This window comes from Corvus kubaryi, unplaced genomic scaffold (assembly GCF_017639235.1).
Source record: "Corvus kubaryi isolate FWS band 111438036 unplaced genomic scaffold, C.kubaryi_AGA036_p1.0 37300, whole genome shotgun sequence".
Taxonomy (NCBI): Eukaryota; Metazoa; Chordata; class Aves; order Passeriformes; family Corvidae; genus Corvus; species Corvus kubaryi.
This window is the reverse complement of record NW_024581093.1, coordinates 3,494,318-3,514,167: the sequence shown is the minus strand read 5'-3', so window position 1 is coordinate 3,514,167 and position 19,850 is coordinate 3,494,318. Positions and strand designations below refer to the sequence as shown.

General features: G+C 40.0%; 1 protein-coding gene across 5 annotated transcripts in view; it reads right to left on the bottom strand.

Annotated features, from left to right (window-relative positions):
* The window catches only part of PKD1L2 (polycystin 1 like 2), a 39,047-nt gene that overhangs the window by 15,685 nt on the left and 3,512 nt on the right, over positions 1-19,850 (bottom strand). For 4 of the 5 annotated variants that reach the window (XM_042027139.1, XM_042027137.1, XM_042027136.1 and 1 more), the window contains exons 3-23: positions 19,310-19,474; positions 16,508-16,693; positions 15,623-15,733; positions 15,052-15,199; positions 14,245-14,474; positions 13,199-13,603; positions 11,999-12,097; positions 11,230-11,279; positions 10,034-10,139; positions 9,232-9,439; positions 8,512-8,632; positions 8,116-8,257; positions 7,407-7,607; positions 7,075-7,220; positions 6,405-6,599; positions 5,467-5,592; positions 4,054-4,236; positions 2,914-3,038; positions 1,989-2,115; positions 968-1,102; positions 76-301 (exon numbers count right to left, since the gene is read on the bottom strand). In XM_042027139.1, the coding sequence (XP_041883073.1) occupies positions 76-301; positions 968-1,102; positions 1,989-2,115; positions 2,914-3,038; positions 4,054-4,236; positions 5,467-5,592; positions 6,405-6,599; positions 7,075-7,220; positions 7,407-7,607; positions 8,116-8,257; positions 8,512-8,632; positions 9,232-9,439; positions 10,034-10,139; positions 11,230-11,279; positions 11,999-12,097; positions 13,199-13,603; positions 14,245-14,474; positions 15,052-15,199; positions 15,623-15,733; positions 16,508-16,693; positions 19,310-19,474 (3,435 nt within the window). The remainder of the gene's footprint in view (positions 1-75; positions 302-967; positions 1,103-1,988; positions 2,116-2,913; positions 3,039-4,053; positions 4,237-5,466; positions 5,593-6,404; positions 6,600-7,074; positions 7,221-7,406; positions 7,608-8,115; positions 8,258-8,511; positions 8,633-9,231; positions 9,440-10,033; positions 10,140-11,229; positions 11,280-11,998; positions 12,098-13,198; positions 13,604-14,244; positions 14,475-15,051; positions 15,200-15,622; positions 15,734-16,507; positions 16,694-19,309; positions 19,475-19,850) is intronic. The other variant, XM_042027138.1, reaches the window with a different exon arrangement.

Here is a 19,850-nt window from a genome sequence, read left to right as displayed (position 1 = left end):
CTTTCCAGCTAGACACCTGAACTCATGGCCAAGGCTCATTCTGCAAGTTCATGGGTCACTAACCACTTATCTTACCTCCAGAAGATTTCTTACAGAACAGATGATTTTTCATATCATAGTTGGTCTCATTTGGGTGATACCCATAGCCCAAGTAAAGTATTAGTGGAATGTCATGTTCAGTTTCCAGGTGGATCACTATAGATGTGTTTCCTGAGGTAACATTTACTTGAAAAGTACTATAATTGCCCAGATTCAACAGAATCTTATCTTCCTGTGTTGCTGAAAGCCTTGGTAACATGATCTGTTTTTAAACAGAAAGACATAGGTATAAATACAGAAAAGCATTTTTCTTCTTAGCATGCAGCCACATGCTAGATTTTATTTTTTCATAACATCAGGAAAGCATGGCCAGCAAAAATATCACTTTCAAAGTAGTTTTCTTGATAATATCAACTAACCTCTGAAAAGTTAATTTGAAACCTGTGTAGACTCATCACAAAGCCTATGACCATTAGTGCATTTCTGAACTGAGAACTGTGATTATGACTGAGACATTGGCTATGTGAAGCACATGTATGAATGATTTAGATGTCAGTTTATACATGGACTAGGAAGCCAAAGAGTAGTACAATAAATACAGAGGTTGGATGATGAAATCAGACTTCACATTGTGCTTTGGGATGACTGTAATCTGGAGTCTGTTTCCACAACCATTAGCATTTTTACATTCATGTAAATGAAGAATAAAATGCCTCCTTTTTAAGAAAAGACAGAAATATTATTTCATTCATCACATCACACAAATCCTTCCATCACAAATGCAGACAGCATCATCCCATTATCTGACATAATGAACACTACCAGCATCTGCGTTCACCTCACAAATGATAATACAAATGACAGTTCATTAATGGAGAAAGGAAAAAAATATGAAAAGAGGGTGAGGGTTAGAAAATATTGGATTTACCTCAATGTTCTCTTTGAGGTTGCTGACTGGTATGGTCAAACCATCCAGATCAGTTAGACTTAGACCTCCCACTGTTCCACTGATGTCAAAACTGATGTCACTGGAGAAAAAGGGATTCATGGCAAAGCTCACCATCTGTTAGAAGACATTAACTATCAGACAACTGAGCTATTGTCAATATTTCATTATATTCACATTCTGAATTGCTGAACAGTGGGAGCTTGAGCTCAGACCCAAACAGGAGCTGACCTCCAAAAAGCCTGCATCCAGATTTAAATAAGACTCTACCGTATCTCTAAGGTGGGTCTACAAACCTTGAAAGTGATTTTCATTCTGAAATGTGTACAACAATCTTTATTGTTTCCATGCACTGTGACACAATTTTTTAGCAGAGTTGGAAAAGGTGCAAAGAAAACAAAATGTTTTCAGGTGGTCTCCTGAGAGGGTCAAATCAACTAGAGAAATCCTTAGGAAATTTCTTATGAAAATATGACAATTACATGCAGTCTATTGTTCTGAGGGAAAAACCACCATGTCCTGATTCAGATGAGGGATGTAGGGATGTGCTACCATCAGCACATTTGTCTCCTGCAGGATCTGAGTGCCCCACACTCATGTATTTCTTCCTGAGATGAAAGAAAGCTGCTGTAGGTTAGTTTGAATGTAGTAATGGACTCTGAGCTGTTGCATCTTCCTCAGAGCATAAGATGTAAACAAACAGCGAATAGATTTGTAGGTATTGACTCATTCCATTGCCTGCTCCTGCCATGCAGGTGTGAATCAAAGTGTACGTAAGGGACTGATGGGATGGGGAATTTAAGCTTTCAGTCCTCCTAAACAGCCTCGTGCAATTGAGATAAATTAGGCTTCTTTGACCAAAAAGATTCCACATTATTTTCTTGACATGACAGGAGGGATGACGTGTGTTTGTCTGTTCATTGTAAAAGGATAAACTATTGTAAAACCATTAGATCAGGAATGCAAGCTGGATATGAGATAGAGTTAGATAAAAGCTATTTACCCTTATATCCACTGTTTCATCATCAACTCCTGAAACATTGAGAGAGGAAGCAGGTGGGAGAGTAAAGCTGGCAGAGTTGGAATTGGAGATGTTAATGGATGTGCTCTCCATCTTTTCTGTTTGTAATCTGTCCAGTTAGGGTTGGGCATAAGCAAAGCAGAATAAAAGAGAAAAAAATAATAAAAGGGAAAAAAACACAAAACCCCAAACATCAATAGCGTGAACTTCATATCTACAGAGAAAGCTTTCTCATTTTGTAAGTGTAACTTAGGTACAAAACTATTTCTAACTCTACCAGTAAATACTTTGTACACGAACCTGTCCCTGATGCAGTACTCCTCAGAACACTATCATAGAATCATCAACAAAGGGGTGGAATTGGCATATCTAGAGAGGAAGTTGTACCAAGATGTACTTATTTAAAGACTTGGTTTATGTGTGAACATGCTCTTGATTTGCATGCACAGTTTGATGTGGATGAAAACCAGGCTCTCGGGGAACAATTTAGGGATGATTATAAGTAATGGAGAATGCTCATCAGGCTCCTCAGGATTATATTTGCTTCTGCCAAGCTGGTTGCAGTTCCATATAACATGTCATTATTGGCTACTTGGAAAAGATAAAAACTCCTAACTGGCATGGGATGAGTTTTCTACATAATTTCAAAAGGAATGGACTGCTGCCTCATTCAGGAAATTGTAGTAAATTCTTGGCTGGTTAAAGAAGACACAGCATGGGCATTTCTAAGGTGGTGTCCTGGAGTCCAAGCTGTTCTTACTATCAGGCACTAACAACAGCCTTGTTGCACTATTGAAATTGTCATTATGCTACAATATTTAGTTGGTTCCAAACATTCTGTTTAAGCACAATGGAATTGATATTTGTAGCTCTCAGAAGCTTCAGTGGGAGACACTGCAGCTGTTACCTGTGCATATACATTGTGGCAGAAGGAGAGGTGAGGACTGTTGGCTCATCACCTGGTACCTTCCCAAACAGAAGGGCACTCTGTAGATTTTCAACTGTACTTAGGAGCTGGTGTGACACTGAACTCTGGAAAAGGATTAGAGGAGGAAACTTACAACAAAGGTGCTCAGGGTCATCAAGCTGCACATTATTTGTCATTGCTTCATTTTAATTTTGGTGTCTTACTAAGCTGAAAAACTTGGTGATGGGATCCTTAATCTCAGAGAAGGTTATTCTATTGCAATTCAATTTCTGTAATTCTCATTGAAGCATTGCAGACAGCACATAAATGTCTTACAGATTTTACATTTATATTGTAGTATTTATAACTTCTACACATCGAAATTACAAGCATGAAATCAATCCATATATTAGTGTACTTTTGTGTATTAATGCCCTTTAGCTGCACACTTCAGTGTTTAGTTACTTGGAAAAGCAGGACCTAATTGCAGATCAATTGTGTATTACGAGTGTGTTATTGTTGAGGAACTTGTCCAGTTCATAATCTTTTCTCTCAGGTTAGATTTATTTCATCCCCACTCTCTCGCAGTGATGAAATTAAAGTATTTATATAAATTTCCTGTTCAGCCCAGGAAACCCACAGAGTCAGCTGTGAAAATTCACATATAGATAGGAAGGGGAGGACAAAATAAAGATGTTACATATTTCTGAACAGGTAATCAGAGCTTTCTGCCCAAGTTTAAGCAGCTGGATCAAGCTGTGAAGTAGTGGTGGCAATCGTGAATATTGAATACCTGTGGCTTCCTTGAATTAAGGGGCAAAAGGAGGCAAATCTGAAAAAAAATCACAATGTGCTTGTCATCGATTAGAGGTCAGAGCTGATGCTGTGTTCTCCAGTGCTCTGTCCTGTTCAGCTTTCAATGTAACAAGAGGCTTCTATCATCTTCATTAACAGGCATTCAGTCTAACATGTCTAACTGGAGAGAAGTTCTCTCTGATATTCAAGTCCATCATGGTATCACAATGAACAGTTCCCACTGCCAATTTAAAAATATGAGAGGCAGCAGAGCTCTTAAAAACCTCCCAAAGCAAACAAATATTCACACATAGTACAGTACAAACTGGACCAAATCTAAATTACCTGTTCTGCCTCTGGCACCGAGTTGTTCCCAGCTCTGATTTCTACAGAAGCTTTAAGAACATTGCTCACTGCATTAAACAGATAGTTGGCTGCTTCCTTTAACTCCTGACCATCTCTGCTGTGCTCTGTGTTTATAGCGAGCAAGGAGGCACTGATGTGTTTCAGAGTGTGGCTGGCTTCCACCTGCATGAGAAACACAGGGAGCAGTTTATATGTGCTGGCACTGCAAATGACAGAAGTGACACTTGTGTCATTTACTGAATATTGCAACATTAGTAATCTCTTGTGACTATTAGTGGCTAACACTGTTTTTACTATAATTATTTGTGCTGGGGTAACACTTCAAATGCTAATAAAGGTGATATACTAGATGGTACACCAAAATGGAATACAGGCATGAAAAATGCAGCCTGCTTCTACAGATGCAATCCATAAAAAGATTAATAACATCTGTCTGTCGAACTCTGGGCAAGGATAGTTTTTAGATGTACAGTAATGTAGCAAATTAGGTTGTACATTTCTGTCTTCGTGCCAAAGAAGAATGAGTTTTACGATTTTTATTTTGTGCCTGGATGCAGCTTTGTGACTGTGAAACCACTAGCCAGATTTTAGCCCAGGATGGTGAAGGGGCCAAGCAAATTCATTGCAAGCTTGGACACATCCATTCCCACAGCCTGTGAATGCTGAACAGCCTTTCTGTAGGGTGAGGGCTGGACCTGAGCTATGTTCTTGTCTTGCCAAAGTTAATCACATCCTGCTGAAATCCTCCCAAGCCATTGTCTGGCTCCAACTCTATAATACATCAGAAATCAGGACAGCTGTTTGTATTGCCTGCATATTTGGGAAACTTCCCCCAGTGACAGTTTGTTCTGTCCTGCCATATGTTCACCCCATAAGCATAAATAGCATCATCTACTAATAATGTGATGTTGCTGGGTAAGATTCAAGAGACACTTTTGTGAGACCAACCTGCACATTTGTGCCCAGTTCCTCTGGGTGCTGACATGTTCCTTGACAACCTACCTATGTGCATTTTGTGGAGTGCCTGGATCAGGGATGAACAAGTGTGGGCAATTCTAGAAAAACCCTCTTGGGGCAGTTGTTCTTCAGGGTTCTAAAAGTGCTTTACAAGAGAAAACATTTCTGACTAAAAGTTAGGAATTCTATCTCAAAAATGTGTGATAAATGTAATGCTTATAGCCTGGATTGCAGAGATTGCTGAGACAATATCTGAGACTTGAATTTACTTACTCTGAACTAAGTCAAAATACTGATGGTCAAAATGCACATTCTGGTACAATTGAAAAAAATGGGTAAGACCAGATAATTATAAGGCACTGAAGCTCTTCCAAGGTCGGTGGGATAGAGTTTCTACTATAAGTGTGAGGAGATAGAAGATGAATTTGTTCTTACCTGTGCTGAGACAGACAGCTCTTCACTCCTGTAAGTGATTTCTTTCAATACCTCTGACATCTTCAGAGCAGTCTGCATTGATGTTATATTAACAACAGAGAGAGTTGTCAGCATCAGCCCTCGGAGCTTGGGATGAAAAGGGATAATTAGGCAAAGGAACAAGATGCTAATTAGGACTGTAAAAGTAGTGCTGTGTATTGACAGCCAGGCATGCCGTAAGTTATGCAGTGGAATAAGGCTCCACAACAAGGATCATTTGAGCTGATATTAGCTCTACTGACAAGATGCCACTTGCCCCAGTAATTATATAATCATGAGTTTTATGTTACCTCCCAGCACAGAGAATTTATACACTTAACATCCATTAAGAGCAAGGAGAGTTACTTGTGAGAATTTGTACTGATGTATGTGAATTACTGTGTAAATGCCACTTCCAGAGAAAGCAGAGCCATGTGTGATTGATATTATTCAAATAATGAATCCTAATTGAAGGATACATTGCATTTCTCTAGATCTCTTCATCTGAGGCACTCAAAGCACTGTACAAATGACTGAAACATCAACTGGTGGCTAAAATGGACAAAAGAAAATTACCTGCCATCTAATGCTTTTGGGGGAAATTAGATGGGATATTTATCCCACTGGAGAGGCCATTTTATCTAAATTGTTTTGGAAAATCAGGTTTAGATTAACTAGTTTAAATTAATGAAATAACAATTGAGAATTAACTGTTTTACTGAGTGATAAAACAATTTACATAGGCAAATAGTGAAAACTAGCTGAAGCCTGTGCCAAACACTGAGACACATGCTAGAAACTTGAAACCTTCATTGATTTCAAGTGGTGATATGTGAGCTTTTTATTATTTAAGAGCTGTCAAAGATATGATGGGTCCATTATATGGCATTGTACTGCAAGAAAGCAAGTGTTTCTCTGACCTCTTTTCGTGTATTTGTCTGTAAAGACATGTTAAAACTTTCCTCTTGGATCTGCTGATTAAGGACAGATGTCACTGACTTGTACAGCTGGAAAAGACTCATACTGTTGTTCCCATCTTTTAGGATGGTGTTTGCCTTCTCAGATATGACAGCCTGCAGGGTCAGGTTCCCATCCATCATATCTGCAGGTCCAACCTGATGAAGAAATCAGATATGCTCTCAACATTGCCAATGCTGTTATAATTTTCTTTGAAAAGCTTCCATGATCATCTTAATGACAGCCAAGATAGAGTGGGACATAAAGTTTTGTGTCTCCCATTTTAAATGTTTTATTTTTAATGGCCTAATGAGGATCTCCTCACTGGGGCACTGGAGAAGAAACACGAGGCTTTTGGGGCCTACACAGAGCAGTTCCAAACTCAGTAAGCATGCTTACACTGCTTGATCAATGTCCAAACAATTCTTTTAAACTTCTGTTCTAGAAAAAAGGGCAATGGAAGATCTTTTGACCTTGAGCATACAGAGAATAGTCTCTGTTAGACAGGAAAATTGTGATTATGGCACTTTCAGAAGGAAGTAATATATCTAAAACGTGAAGAAGCTCCAAAAGTCAGTTGTGGGTTACTTATCAACTTGAGAGTTCTTCAAATAAATGAATTCTACCGTGTACCTTCACTGAAGCATTTGTTTGAACAGTATCACCAAAGTTATTGCTGACAATAATTGTCACATGTAAAATAAAATTATTTTCCTCTTCTCCAAGTGGAAGATAAACTGGGAAGAGTCCAGGATCCGGGCTACAGTCCAGGAGAGAATCTGAAACAAGGAAGAAGGGGTCATCGACCGGACACCACAGAGACGCCTCCTGCTCTCTGAGAGCAGGGGACTCAGGGCTTGCTCTGTGCAGGCGTGGTTCACTCATGATCAGTCTCCCTCCAGAGCAGGGCAGGTTGTGCCTTTGCTCTTATTAGAAGAAACCCGACAGTTCACCTGGGGACTTACTTGGTGTCACATAGAAGCAATATGTGAGCTGCCTGCTGGGACTGGACTGGCCCGAATCCTCCAAGCCGGGAGCACTGCAGGAGACTCTGAAGGCGGTGAGCACCGATCCATGCTCGGGTGACACGGCACAGCCGGGGGCTTCGGGTGCGGGCACGGTGCTCACCAGGAACCATCCCTCCCCGTAGCCTCGCTGAGTCAGTGCTGGGAGGGGAGGGAGCAGAGCGTCAGCCAGAACCGTGCCCCAGCAGCACCAGTCTGCAGGCGCTCATCTCACCTGCCGAGCAATGGGGCTGTCTGCTCAGGCACCACACACAGCAGGGTGGGCCTAATGAGACGTGGAATGCTGCTACTGAGTAAACCATAAGAGGAAAAGAATTATTTCAAATATGTTAAAGTTTGCATTATAAAACCAAGCTCTAATATTTGATCAAGCATTTAACGTAACTTCATTTCTGATGAGCCTTAACAAAGTTATTAACAGCTTGGAGTAAGATAACTGAATTTCTCCTGCTGTGTGACACCCCAGAACAAACTTATCTCTTCATTATTTTAAAGAACCCACATATAAAGTAACACCTTTCAACTTGTAGACTAATTTACCTTCAGATTTGTCAGTGAGGCTATGCATGAGTGACGTCAATGTGATGTCATGTCAGCAGAGACTATCTCAAAGGAGTCTGAAAAACCCTAAAACCTTGTTAGCCCCTACCTGTTATTTTAATCTGAAAAGCTTCTCCCTGTGTCTGCAAGAAGGAGCTGGTCATTCTCAACACGGATGTGTTGCTTTGAAGCAAATTCAAAGAGTTCTGCTGGAAACCGGTCAGACCACAGGCTAGAGGGAGAGTTGTAGACTGGAAAAGCAGACAGAAAGGAACACATGGTAGTAAGAAGCCCTTTGCTGTGCTTTCTATTGTGATTTATCAGGAGCAGAGCGGCAGTTTGGTGCCCTTTATTATAACCCCTCCCAAACCAGGCACCCCATTGTCTCGGTCTTCACTAGTATTTTTAAGGCATCTGCTTGACAAAATATCCCTCTGAGGCCATATGGCTTTGTGGATATTTATTTTTGTGTGTGCAGTATTTCTGACAAATCTGGTGCTCTCACCTTGTTTTGGAACGTGTTATCTAAATACCAGTTATAATATATGGCCTGGGAGTCCTCCTGTCCAGAGACACTCAGAACAACATCATCACTAACATTCACTGGTTTGCAGTTTGCCTCACATCTGTAAGGGAGTAAGATGGGGATTATACACAGTATGAGATGTCTAGGAGAAATTTCAGACATATCTTATGACATTTATTCCCGTTGTTTCAATGAGGCTAGCATATTGAAATCTCCAACCCTGGAAGGATATATTGGGGTCAAAAACCCTAAATGGTTTCCAGAAGAATATTACTCAGTTTAGGAAAGGTTTGTGTTCAGGAACATGGACTGAAATTTCAGCAAGGCTCATTTGGTCAATAAATTTTATAATGGTAAAGTGTAAATGGATTTAGAAAAATAAGTTTTCTTTACTGTGAGGGTGGTGAGGCCCTGGCACAGGTTGCCCAGAGAAGCTGTGGATGCCACATCCCTGGAAGTGTTCAAGGCCAGGCTGGATGGAGCTCTGAGTAACTTGATCTAGTGGACAGTGTCCCTGCCCATGACTGAGGAGTGGAACAAGATCATCTTTAAGGTCCCTTCCAACCCAAACCATTCTGTGATTCTATGATTCTAAAAGTACAATATCACTTTATTATCATTATTATTGGTAACTGTGGCCTTGTACTATGCTTGTGCAATAATAATATTAACCAGTGAATACTAGGTTTAAAACCAGACCTGATTTCCAGTTGCAGTTCTTGTTTTGCAGTCACATAGAGACATTGCTCATCGTGCCTCTCTCCATTGCTGTGGTTTCGGATGGTAATCCTGACAGTCACTGCTGATTTCGGAGGAGGAAGGCAGGAAGGTGGGATTTGCACCTCACTTTGGTTGATTAGGATTGTCTGTTGCTTCACACATTCATTCCAGGCAGGCCAGCAAGCTCCTGCACAAACATATCCTTTATAGTTAGAACAGCATCTTATTAAGGACTTTCCTGCCATAAATTTCAAAGAGCTTTATAGACAAGTTTCTTGAACACAATTTAGAGTCGGTAATCTGGATTCAGAGTACAGGCTTTTTCAAAGTCGTGTATGAGGTCAGGGATAATTATGAGGACAGAACACAGATGGCCTGAATCCCAATCCCATTTTCAGCCAGAAATGTTTTTGCATCATGTTTAATGTTAATTATTGCTGTTTTATTGAGACACATGTACCTTGCAAATGCCTAACTGTGGAAGTCACTTGGGACTAGTCATTGGCTATGAGGGTGAAGCTTAGGACAGGTAGATCTTGAAAAATCGAAACCTTTGGGAGAAGACAAAATGGAGTACTATGCCATATTATATACCATAATTAGTTTGATGCCAAAAACAGGGTTAGGTAGCAGACATTCTTTATGTACAGTGAGTGGCAAACTTTAAAGCCAGAAAATAAAGCATCCTTTAGTCAGATTTTCAACACTTGATCTGACATGACAGTGAATTTGTTGCTCATCAAATACAAGTTGGTGAAAAAAGTTCAGGAAATGTACAAACCACAGGTCCAGAGAAAACTGGAATTATTGTTGTTGTCTGGCCAGCCAAGTGTAACAGTTGTGAAAGGATCCACATGGCGACTCGGTTTAATATATATTTTGTGATCCTAAATAAGAAGTAAATGTATGTAAGAATAGGAGCATGTATTAACACACACATACATTGCTTCTTTATAATGAAAAAGGTCTGAAATTTTAGACCCCAAATCACTGGATGCAAATCTGTAGTTTAAATGATCTTTCCCAGCTCAGAGGTAGTATGGAAGTAGAAGCTATGGGAATAGAAGCAGATGGCACAGAAAAATTTTGTGGCAATGTTCTCCCAAATACAGAATTGGTTTAGGAGTGTAGCTCCCATTTTCAAAACTAAGTACTTAGGAAACTAATTCCTGTTAATTCTTCCCATCTGGACCAAGACTTCTTGCCCTCAAACAACCATTTGTCTTCTAGTACATCCCCTTTTTATCTGAATTTGATACATTGCAGCTACAAACAAAGAGAAGAAGGGGTAGCTGAGTTTGTCTTTCTGTGCAACAAACTGTGATAAACTTGGGTTTGGATTAGATTTATGTTCCTCTGATGCAATATACTCCTACAGGCAATTTGTAAACATGATGGCTTCTTGTGAAGCAGTATATCTCCCATAGCAGATGTCTGTCTGCTAGCGTTAAAAACTAGGCCTTTGAGATGATAAAATATTCTATCTGGCATTTTTATTATTTAAATTTGGACAGCTTCTAGCCATTGGTGTATCATTAACTTCTTAGTTTGTCATAAACTGGAAAAATTTTCATTGCAAAGTAATTTAAACACTCCAATACAGAAGTAGAAAACGCTTGGTAACAATATGAAATATATTAAACTCTTCTTGAAGGATCACCCTTCAGAGAGAGGTTTGCATTAGTCAAGTAGACGAATTAAAAATTCATCTAAACACATTTTAACTTCCAAAACTGAATTGTTATGAAAAGTTCATCTTCTTTAATCTTTTTTATGAATTATAGATGGAATGCCTGTAAACACATTTGTCTCCAAGACTTTTGGTGTAGATTTTGTGTTAAGCCATATGGTGAACAGAACATCTAGTCCATAATTTACTATGCTACAAATACTTTTTTTCAATGTCTTATATGGCATTTTCACTGGTAAGAAAAATTTCTAAGCAATTTTAAAGAAAGATCCTTAAATAATACTTACATTTTTCTTTTGGGTATTTGTTTTGTAGCTGCCTTCTTTCTTAGCAGAATCTGTTTAATGCAAAAAAGAACAGAATATTTTAGTGCTACCTGTAAAGCTTTCAGACATCCTCAGTGAATATGACTTAAATCCACAGGATTTGACTACTGACAGTGTGAAAGATGGGGCTGTAAGGATCAGACCCTAGAGGTGTGATAAATAGTCCAATTAAATAGGTAAAATGGTAACAACAGGCTTATCACAGACTGTAAAGGAGATGATCCTGATTCTTCAAAATAATGGTATAAATCAGAATATATCCACAGGAGGTGATGGAGTTTCACTGATATACAAAGGAAAATTGATGGAAAGCACTGGAAATTTTCAATACAATTAGTGCTAAGGTTATTTTATTTCTGGTATAATCTGCTCTTGTAAATGTAAGGAGGAGCCATCTAGAAGCCATTACTGACAGCAATTTATGAGACTGCTGTGATGCAAATATTTTCTGGTTTCAAAGCTATGTCCTGAGCCATAAACTTCACTAATTATTTCTAGGACAAACAGCAAATGTGCAATGTATTACATATACAGAGTGATGCTAATTTATGACTACTTCAAAGTCAGGGAATCTGCCTTCATCAGGAACAAGCCTCCACAAAAGTTTTCAACACTGTTGCTGGAAGGAAAGTGATTACTAGATGCAAACCATAAACACTCTGTGAAATGCTCTGATTGCAAAAAGACACTTGTGTGGTCAAAACCAGCATTGTCAGATTAATGCAATTACCTTTTCTATGGGAACTATTTGCCAACACAGTGATGAATCCAAGATCCAGACTCATGTTTGAGAAGGCATTCATGGCCACCACTTTCACTAGAAAAGTACCTAGAGAAGGCAAAGGGTCAGTTAAAAGTAGCAGTGGGGCCAGTCCAACAGATTTGAGGTATAATGTCCAATTTGTAAAGAAAATTCCATTCTTTTCTGTTAAGAGTTTTCAGGGGGATTTATGATGGGTGTCCACTGCTGAAAGGCTTGTCCAGGAATGTTTTTTCCCTTTATCTCAACTTTTTAATAACTCAGCTGCCCTTTTCCTAGTCCTTGTCATGCTACTCTTTGTCAGCTGACTATGATACTATCACACAGGAAACTAGAGGTGTACAAACACTGGAGGCCAAATGAGTTTAGGCATCTTGAGCGAGCAGCTATTTTGTTTGGAAATTTCTGCCTATGGATGTTCAAATGGGTACAGGGAGAACAAATAAAACTTTAATATTGCATAATTTAAAAATATGAAATGAAATCATAATTAGCTTCTACTCTTCACACTTTGGCATGGGATTGGAATAGCTCATTAGGGGTGGAAACTTTTTTGTCTTCCGCCACCGTTAATTAACTCTTAAGCACAATCTCCCTAATTCCACATTTTAAAGGTTTTGACTATGTAATAATGGAAAGATAATATTACTAAAAAGTTTATTCATAATTATCTCCAACAAAAGTCATGTGTTGGAAACGGACACACAGAAAATTCCCCTTTTCTTTGTCATCTCTACTGAGAACTCCTCAGATTATGAATTACTTTAGTGTAAAATGCAGAGCAGTCTAAACTTGAAACATTATGAACAAACACGAGGAAAACACTTTGGTATTCAACAAAATGTCCTCATTTGTGCTTCAATCAGATGGTGCTATGAAAAAATAAACCCTATGTCTTTTCACTATGTCTCTTCCATTGCCAGAATGAGGTGAAGCCTTGCTTTCAGTCTGCATATGCAGTCCCATTTGTCAGTTCTGTTTTGTAGCTCACTTACAAGTCAATACGCCCGTGGTGTTCATCCTGTTCTGCAGACTAAGTTTGAGCAGTAAGAAAAGCTACCAAATTCTGCTGTACATTACTGTCCCCTAGCCCAGGATGCTGTGACTCTTTATGTGAACTGTACTCATCTGTGATGTCCTGGCAGCACAGGAGGTGTCAGTGTGCTGTACCTTCTGAGGGCACGGGAACGCTGTATGTCCGCAGCTCCCCACGAGGGCCGTCTGCTTTGTGACAGTGGGTTTTGTTGGATCCAGTCACCTCAAACATCAGCTTCTCTGGGGCACCACGGGACACAGAGACATTCACCTCCAAATCCTCTCCCAGCTGCAGAGTGTGGGAAGCTACTGCAGCTTGAATTCCAGATACTGGCTCAATTAAATGAACAGCAATACTCTCGGAGATCTCTGACACCATCGTGTTCCTGGATGCTCGGATTTCCAGCTGATGTATCCCTGGGCCTAGCAGCTCTTGAGAGGCACTGTTGAGTGTCAGGTTATAAGGGACAATACCTTCCCTTGCACTGGATTCAGTCAGCGTCATGTTATCTGCTAACATACTGTAGGTTACCCCATTGCCTGCAAAAACACAGATGAAAATTTCTTACAGCTTCTGCAATAGACCAACCAATTCCAGCTGCTTTGTGCAGCATTCCAGTGCTTATACTGGAGTCACAAGAACCCTGCAGCAATGCAGTCATTTTTAATAAAGTCATTTAAGGTGACTTAATGAAATAATGTGTTTTCCGCTGGGAATGTTTTGAGAATTCAAACACACATTTCTGAATTTTATTTTTTCCAGCATATATGTGGCTTCCAGGAACTTGAAGTGAGAAAGAAATGTACACCAGCAAATGTGTCCAGCTCAGAGTGGAATCCTCTTACCCTAATCAGAGGAGCATTTCCGTGAATTTCTAACTTCAAATACAGAAACATTCTGACTGGCATCATGTGGATTTGTGTGACTAAAGTTATGCTCTTGCTGTCAGCTTTGTGAATAGGCAAAAATGGTTTATACTTATGTTTTAGGTGGTGAAATATCTCTGAGAAAGAACCCCTCCAATGGAACTGAGAGAATTCAGTTGCAGGAATACAACAATTAGAGGGAAAGCCTTCACTAAAATGAAGGATTCTTTTGCATAATAAAAGTCCTGCTTCTATCCCATGGATGGCAAAATTTTTGTCCTTCCCTTTAAATCACGCAGAGAAATTATCCTCACCTCCACTGAGCTGAACTTGGATCCACAGCACCTCCCCATACAGCGTACGGCAGTGGGAGCTGTTCCCAGTTTCATACTGGCTGTAGCACCCAGTAATGCTGAGCTGATCCATCTTATCTTGAACAGTCACCTGCCTCTGTGCCATCACGTGCCATTCGCTGGTGGTGCACTCCACAAAAACAGTAAACTCCCCAGGAGAGGAGTACCTGTATGAGATGTTGCTGACCAGTCTAGAATAGAAAGAAAACAACTTCTTGTTGTGGAAGAGCACCCTGGGAAGGCCTTTGCCTTACGTGGTAACGCTGGTCACATCCCCAGATTTCATTCATTCAAATGTCATTCCTACCACTAAGACAAAATCTGATTTTTAAATCCAGCAGAAAAATGTTTGATCTTTTAAAGACAGGATTTTTATGCAATTAAAACAAAAGAAAAACTACAGAATTGCCTTGTTATATTTTAATTGTTATCAAAAAACACTCTTTAAACTTAAGGAAATAATATTTGCTTGTTCTTTGGCAATTACTGCCATGTTTTCAGTAATTTTGAGTCTTAAGATCTGGAACAAATACTCTTAGAAATAGGAAACACTAGTATAATAGAAGAAAGATTGTGGTTGGTAGCTTAATATAAAATTTTGTATTGATTTCAAAACAGGTTTTTGCAAAATCCAAGTCTCTTGTATGTATGGTCTATTATTAAGATATCTAGTTTTTAACATCTCATTTGTGAGACTTGGAACATTCAATAAAGTGCAAGCAATGAAATGTACTGTTTGTCTGAAGGGAAATGAAGGCTATATCTTACTTTAGAGGGTAGTAAGGATCAATAGTGTGACCATCTCCAGTGCTAATGGTACAGGAAAGATTCCCAGAGTATGGTGAGAGCAGCCAGTTCAAAGTGACCGTGATATTTTCAAAGACAAAACATGTGTCTGTCATAACCAGCCGCAGACCTGAAAAACAGAATGATAGAATTTAGTGCCAGTGTTGTCTACTTTTCTTACAAAATTCAATTAATTTTCAGGCATTGAGAGCCAGCCTGCTCCAAAACAGAGCTGGTATTGCTGCCAATTTGTGTGCATTAGTGGTGTGACAGGGAGCTGATTCTTTTTCATATCTACTGGTCAAGATTCTTGTTAGAACACAATTTCATTTAAGTGTATTTTATGGGTCTGAACTTCCAGACTTTGTATTCTACCCAAAACCCTCAGTTAGGATAGGGAATCTATGTTTTTGTGCCTATTTTTAGTGGTCACCACTCTTCCAGTTTCTTCCCTGAGGATGGAACAGTGATTTTTAAGATAAATATCAGTGGCCACAGTGTTACAGAAAAGAACAGGACAGAGTTTTGGTGTTGACAGCCCCCTCCCTCTTACCTTCCTTGCAGTGGTATTGAATAGACAAATAGCTTCCCAAAGCTGGACAAGGATCTCCGAAGAAAGTGCCATCTGCAGCCACCTGGCAGGCCTGGAGACCGTGACATTGGCCTGGAAAGAAGGAGTGTTTCAGATCAGCTAATGGCTTTTGCCTTTACTGTCACAACAGCTCGGATGAAAGATGACTGAGAAACAAAAAAGGCAGGAGGAGCAGTACCATGTCACTGATTTCTAGAAAAATTTCCATATCCCTTTGACTTTAGTGTGTTGCTTTCTGTGTGGCATTTCTTAGCACCATTTCATTTTATTGGAACAAAGCTGAATTTGAAAAGGTACCAAAAAAAAGACTTCTGTGTCTTGTTTAATTTTGGCTGGAAGCCCTAAGAATCATGCTGGGGACAGGCCACAGTCAGTGTTTAACCTCCAAGCCCTTGGCTCCAGCAGGGTGGGTGCTCGACACGACAGGCAGCAGCAGGTCCTTCCTGCCCTCATGTCCCTGTGGGTGCCAGCCTTTTCACCCCTCCTGGTTTGGAGTTAGGTTTGTCTGGATGTGTTGCCTTCCATCTCTGTCAAACCTTGTGTGTCTGAATTTGTCAAGGAATCAGGGTGTCCACATATTTTCCTCATACAGTGAGAGGAGCCAGGCACACCCTTATCCTTCATTTGCTCCTCCCCACCTTTGAATCTTTGCTCCTTACAAAACCTCTCCTTTCCATCCAGCCTCCTGTAGCAACCCCCTCCCTGTCAGAAGGTCTCTGCTATTCCCTTCATTTTAGGAATAATCCACTTTTCCATTCACTAACTCTACTGCAATACAAGATAAAGCATTTGAGGGACAGGGAACTTCACTCTGTGTTTCCGACAAGCAGTGCTGTAAGATACCACCTGCTACTTCATCTTTGACACTGATCCAGCTGCAGCCTTCATCTCTTTCATCCTGGAGAGAAGTCTCTGACACACAGTAGTGAGGGGTCTTCCGCCCATAGAAGCTGTCTTCAATTTGAATAACTTCTCCTGATCCACACTGTACAGTGGCATTGTATTTATCACAAGCAATGCTCTGGCCAGATTCTAGTAGGAGAAAAAAAAAAAACCCACATATTACCTTTTTGAATTTCTGAAAAATCCTGCTACAATTCTACTGCATGTCCCTTTTGTTTTGTTTTTCTTTCTTCTCTTTTCTCCCTTTTAAGCTAAACAGTTAACAAAATTCAAGAAAATTACAAAAGAATTAAACGTTTTTATTTTTAAAGAGTCAAAACTAATGATTTGTGGTTTTACTGCCTTAAAACATTGAGGATATTTTCAATAAGCAAAAATATTTTAATTATAAAAATAAATAGTATTTTTGTGGAAAACTCTTAGCATGTTTGACTTGAAATACTGGAAGGTTTAAAGTTACTCCTTACTTCCGAAACAGATTCACGGATTGCATAATATTCAGGTAATTGCTTTGAAGAATAGTTTGCATATTAAGTATGGGAGCTGATCCCATTTCTGCTACAGAGACTCCTTTGTTCCTGTGTGATATTTGACTGACTTCATTCGGCAGGACTGCTCAGATGAGTAAGGTCATAGCTCTAAATGCATACACCTCATTCTTTGATTAATCTGGGACAGTTAATTATCTTTCAGAATTTTTAGTATCATGTAATAATCAGGATACTTAATACCCTGAAGAGGAGGATGCGAGTAACTGCTCTCGTATGAGAATGTTGCAAAAGAATGTTTTTGTTTTGGCTGTCCCAGGTTTAAATACACTGTCCTCCAGTTGCTGTTTGGATCATTCCCCTCAAGTCCCTTGATTAACAGCACCAATGTGTGCACACTGCAATAATTGTGTGCTATTGTTATCTAAAGGGTAAAGCTAAGCCTGGCTGTAACTATAGCAACATGATCAGTTTACAGATTAGAGCTCTCTAAATAAGCTTGAAAAATAACTCGCTGTTAAATTCTAGTATGGAGTGTTATCTCATGCATTTTTTTGTTCTCTATATGAAGATTTCTCACAGTATTTGCTGTCTCAACAACTTTTACATGGAGACATGTACAAAACTTGGTCTGTGTTCCTATGTACAAACCCTGATTCAGTACATATATATTTACTACAATTAACTACTAATCTACGGAACACCACTGGTGGAATTGCCTCGATCTGGTCTTGGTTTCCTGGGTAGTGGAATGATGAATGTAGTGTAGGATCTTGTTGTTCTTTGAATTTAAGGGGCTCTCAGTTAGACCCTATGGTAACAGATGATAGTTTCCTCACAAACAGACAGTTGTCTACCATGATTGTAATGGAAAAATAATTTTAGTCTGCTTTTGCAAGGAAAATAAGCTTAAGGGATTGTGCTGTCTGCCAATTTCCTCTCCCCCAGTTATTTTTAATGTTAGTCATCTTCAGCCGAATTTGATATATAGATATAAACCTCCAACCACCCTAAAATTTCATGAAATGCAGTATCCAGGGAGAAGAGAAAGAGTTACATCAATGCCTCTGTGAGGAGTGGGAATTATAACCCTACATTTACCTATTCTGTGATGTGGAATTCAACTGGCTGGCACACACAGCTGGAGCTCTGGAGCAGCTGCAGGGGAGAGAGCTGAGGGAGTGAAAAGTGGTGGAGGTCCCAGAGGTGGGACGTGCTGGAGATATGGGAGTGAACTGGGAGTGCTGAGGAGGAGGGCAGGGAGGGGATGTGGAACAGAAAATCAGGATAGGAAACAAAACTTTATTACCTTTGTTTATTGCAGAACAACTTGTTATTTATGTCAGTAGCAGTAGAGTGCTGGACAGGGCAGTAGCAGTTCTAGGGCTTGTGGAAACCTGTACTTGATTCCAAGCCTTTTTGTATTAGTGAGCCTATAGCCAAGCTATCCTTCCAGTGCTTGTGACACCAGTTCTAGCTGCAGTTTAAAGTACTCTTGTGCAAAGCATGAGGAACACAAATTCCCCTCATGTTGAAAGGGATGATATTGTCATCATTCCTTTCCAGAACTGTTTGTTCCAAGTCACAATTTAAGGGACACAACCTCTGTGGATTTTCTGCCTGAGCACAGGAAGTACAGGTTCCTGTCTGCTTCCTTAACCTGGGGAAAAGCTTGAACTTCACCTGATGGAGGGTCTGAGAAGAAACAAGAAAAACTTGCTCTCTCTTTTGCTCACTCCAAGCTGCAAGGAGGTGGTGCCTCTGGAAGCCTGACTGTATTTTTGCTTCAGTTACAAATGGAAATTATTCTGGCACACATTAATGAGTGTTTTTGCAGGGCAGCCATACAGGTCCCACCTAGCCCAGGTGCTGTGGTGTTGTGGGAATTTATTCTTGCAGCCATGCTTTAATGGAGCCAGCTTATGTCCACTGAAGGTGTGGACAGCTACACATTAGATTCACACACAGATCCATTCCTATTTTATCAGCCCTCTGCTGGAACCCTGGTCCTTAATGTCTGATTGCTGAGCACCTACATCTCTCAGATGTATTTGTGGGTTCTTCCTTCATTGGATTAGGTCTTACTTCAGCACACTGCAAAAAGAGCACCTGCTGGGGTTGTACAGCTTGTTGCTTGTTCACATTTAGTAAGATTCATTAAGTTATTTCCCAGCTACTTTGAAAGCAACAAGGCAATTTATGCCCCATTGTGATCATGGCACACTCATTTCATTGTTCCAGCTGTTGTGTATCTTACCAAACTCGCAAATGAAGTCGAATTCCTGGCTGCAATTTTCAGTCACACCCCACTGATACTTGGCATTCTTCAGGATGTACCCACATGTGGATGAGAAGGGAGATGGCTGATCCTTGTACCAGTTACTGTAGCTTATATTTGAAGTGTCCAGCCAAATTACTGGCCCTGTGAAAAAAGATATTGTGTCCTGAATGTTTATCCTCAGCAATACAATTAGAGTCAGAGCCTGCAGCACAGGACTGTAGCCCTGCTCCTATTGAAGCAAAGATGGTTTAGTCTGGGTAAGGATCTTCAATTACATTTTATATTTAACCTGATACAATCATGAAACAGACACTGCCACTTCTACCTGCGTTCCCAGCCTAAAGATTTCACCATTTCCCTTGCATCAGACCTTGCAGCATTTCCTAGTGGGATGAATTGGCTTCCACTGGAGACCTAAGCCAGCACATTTGTTTCACTGGGTCAGCAAGCTGGTCTCATTCACCATGTATTCACAGGATCCAAAGGAAAGGGTGATAACATGCAACTAGGAAGTGAA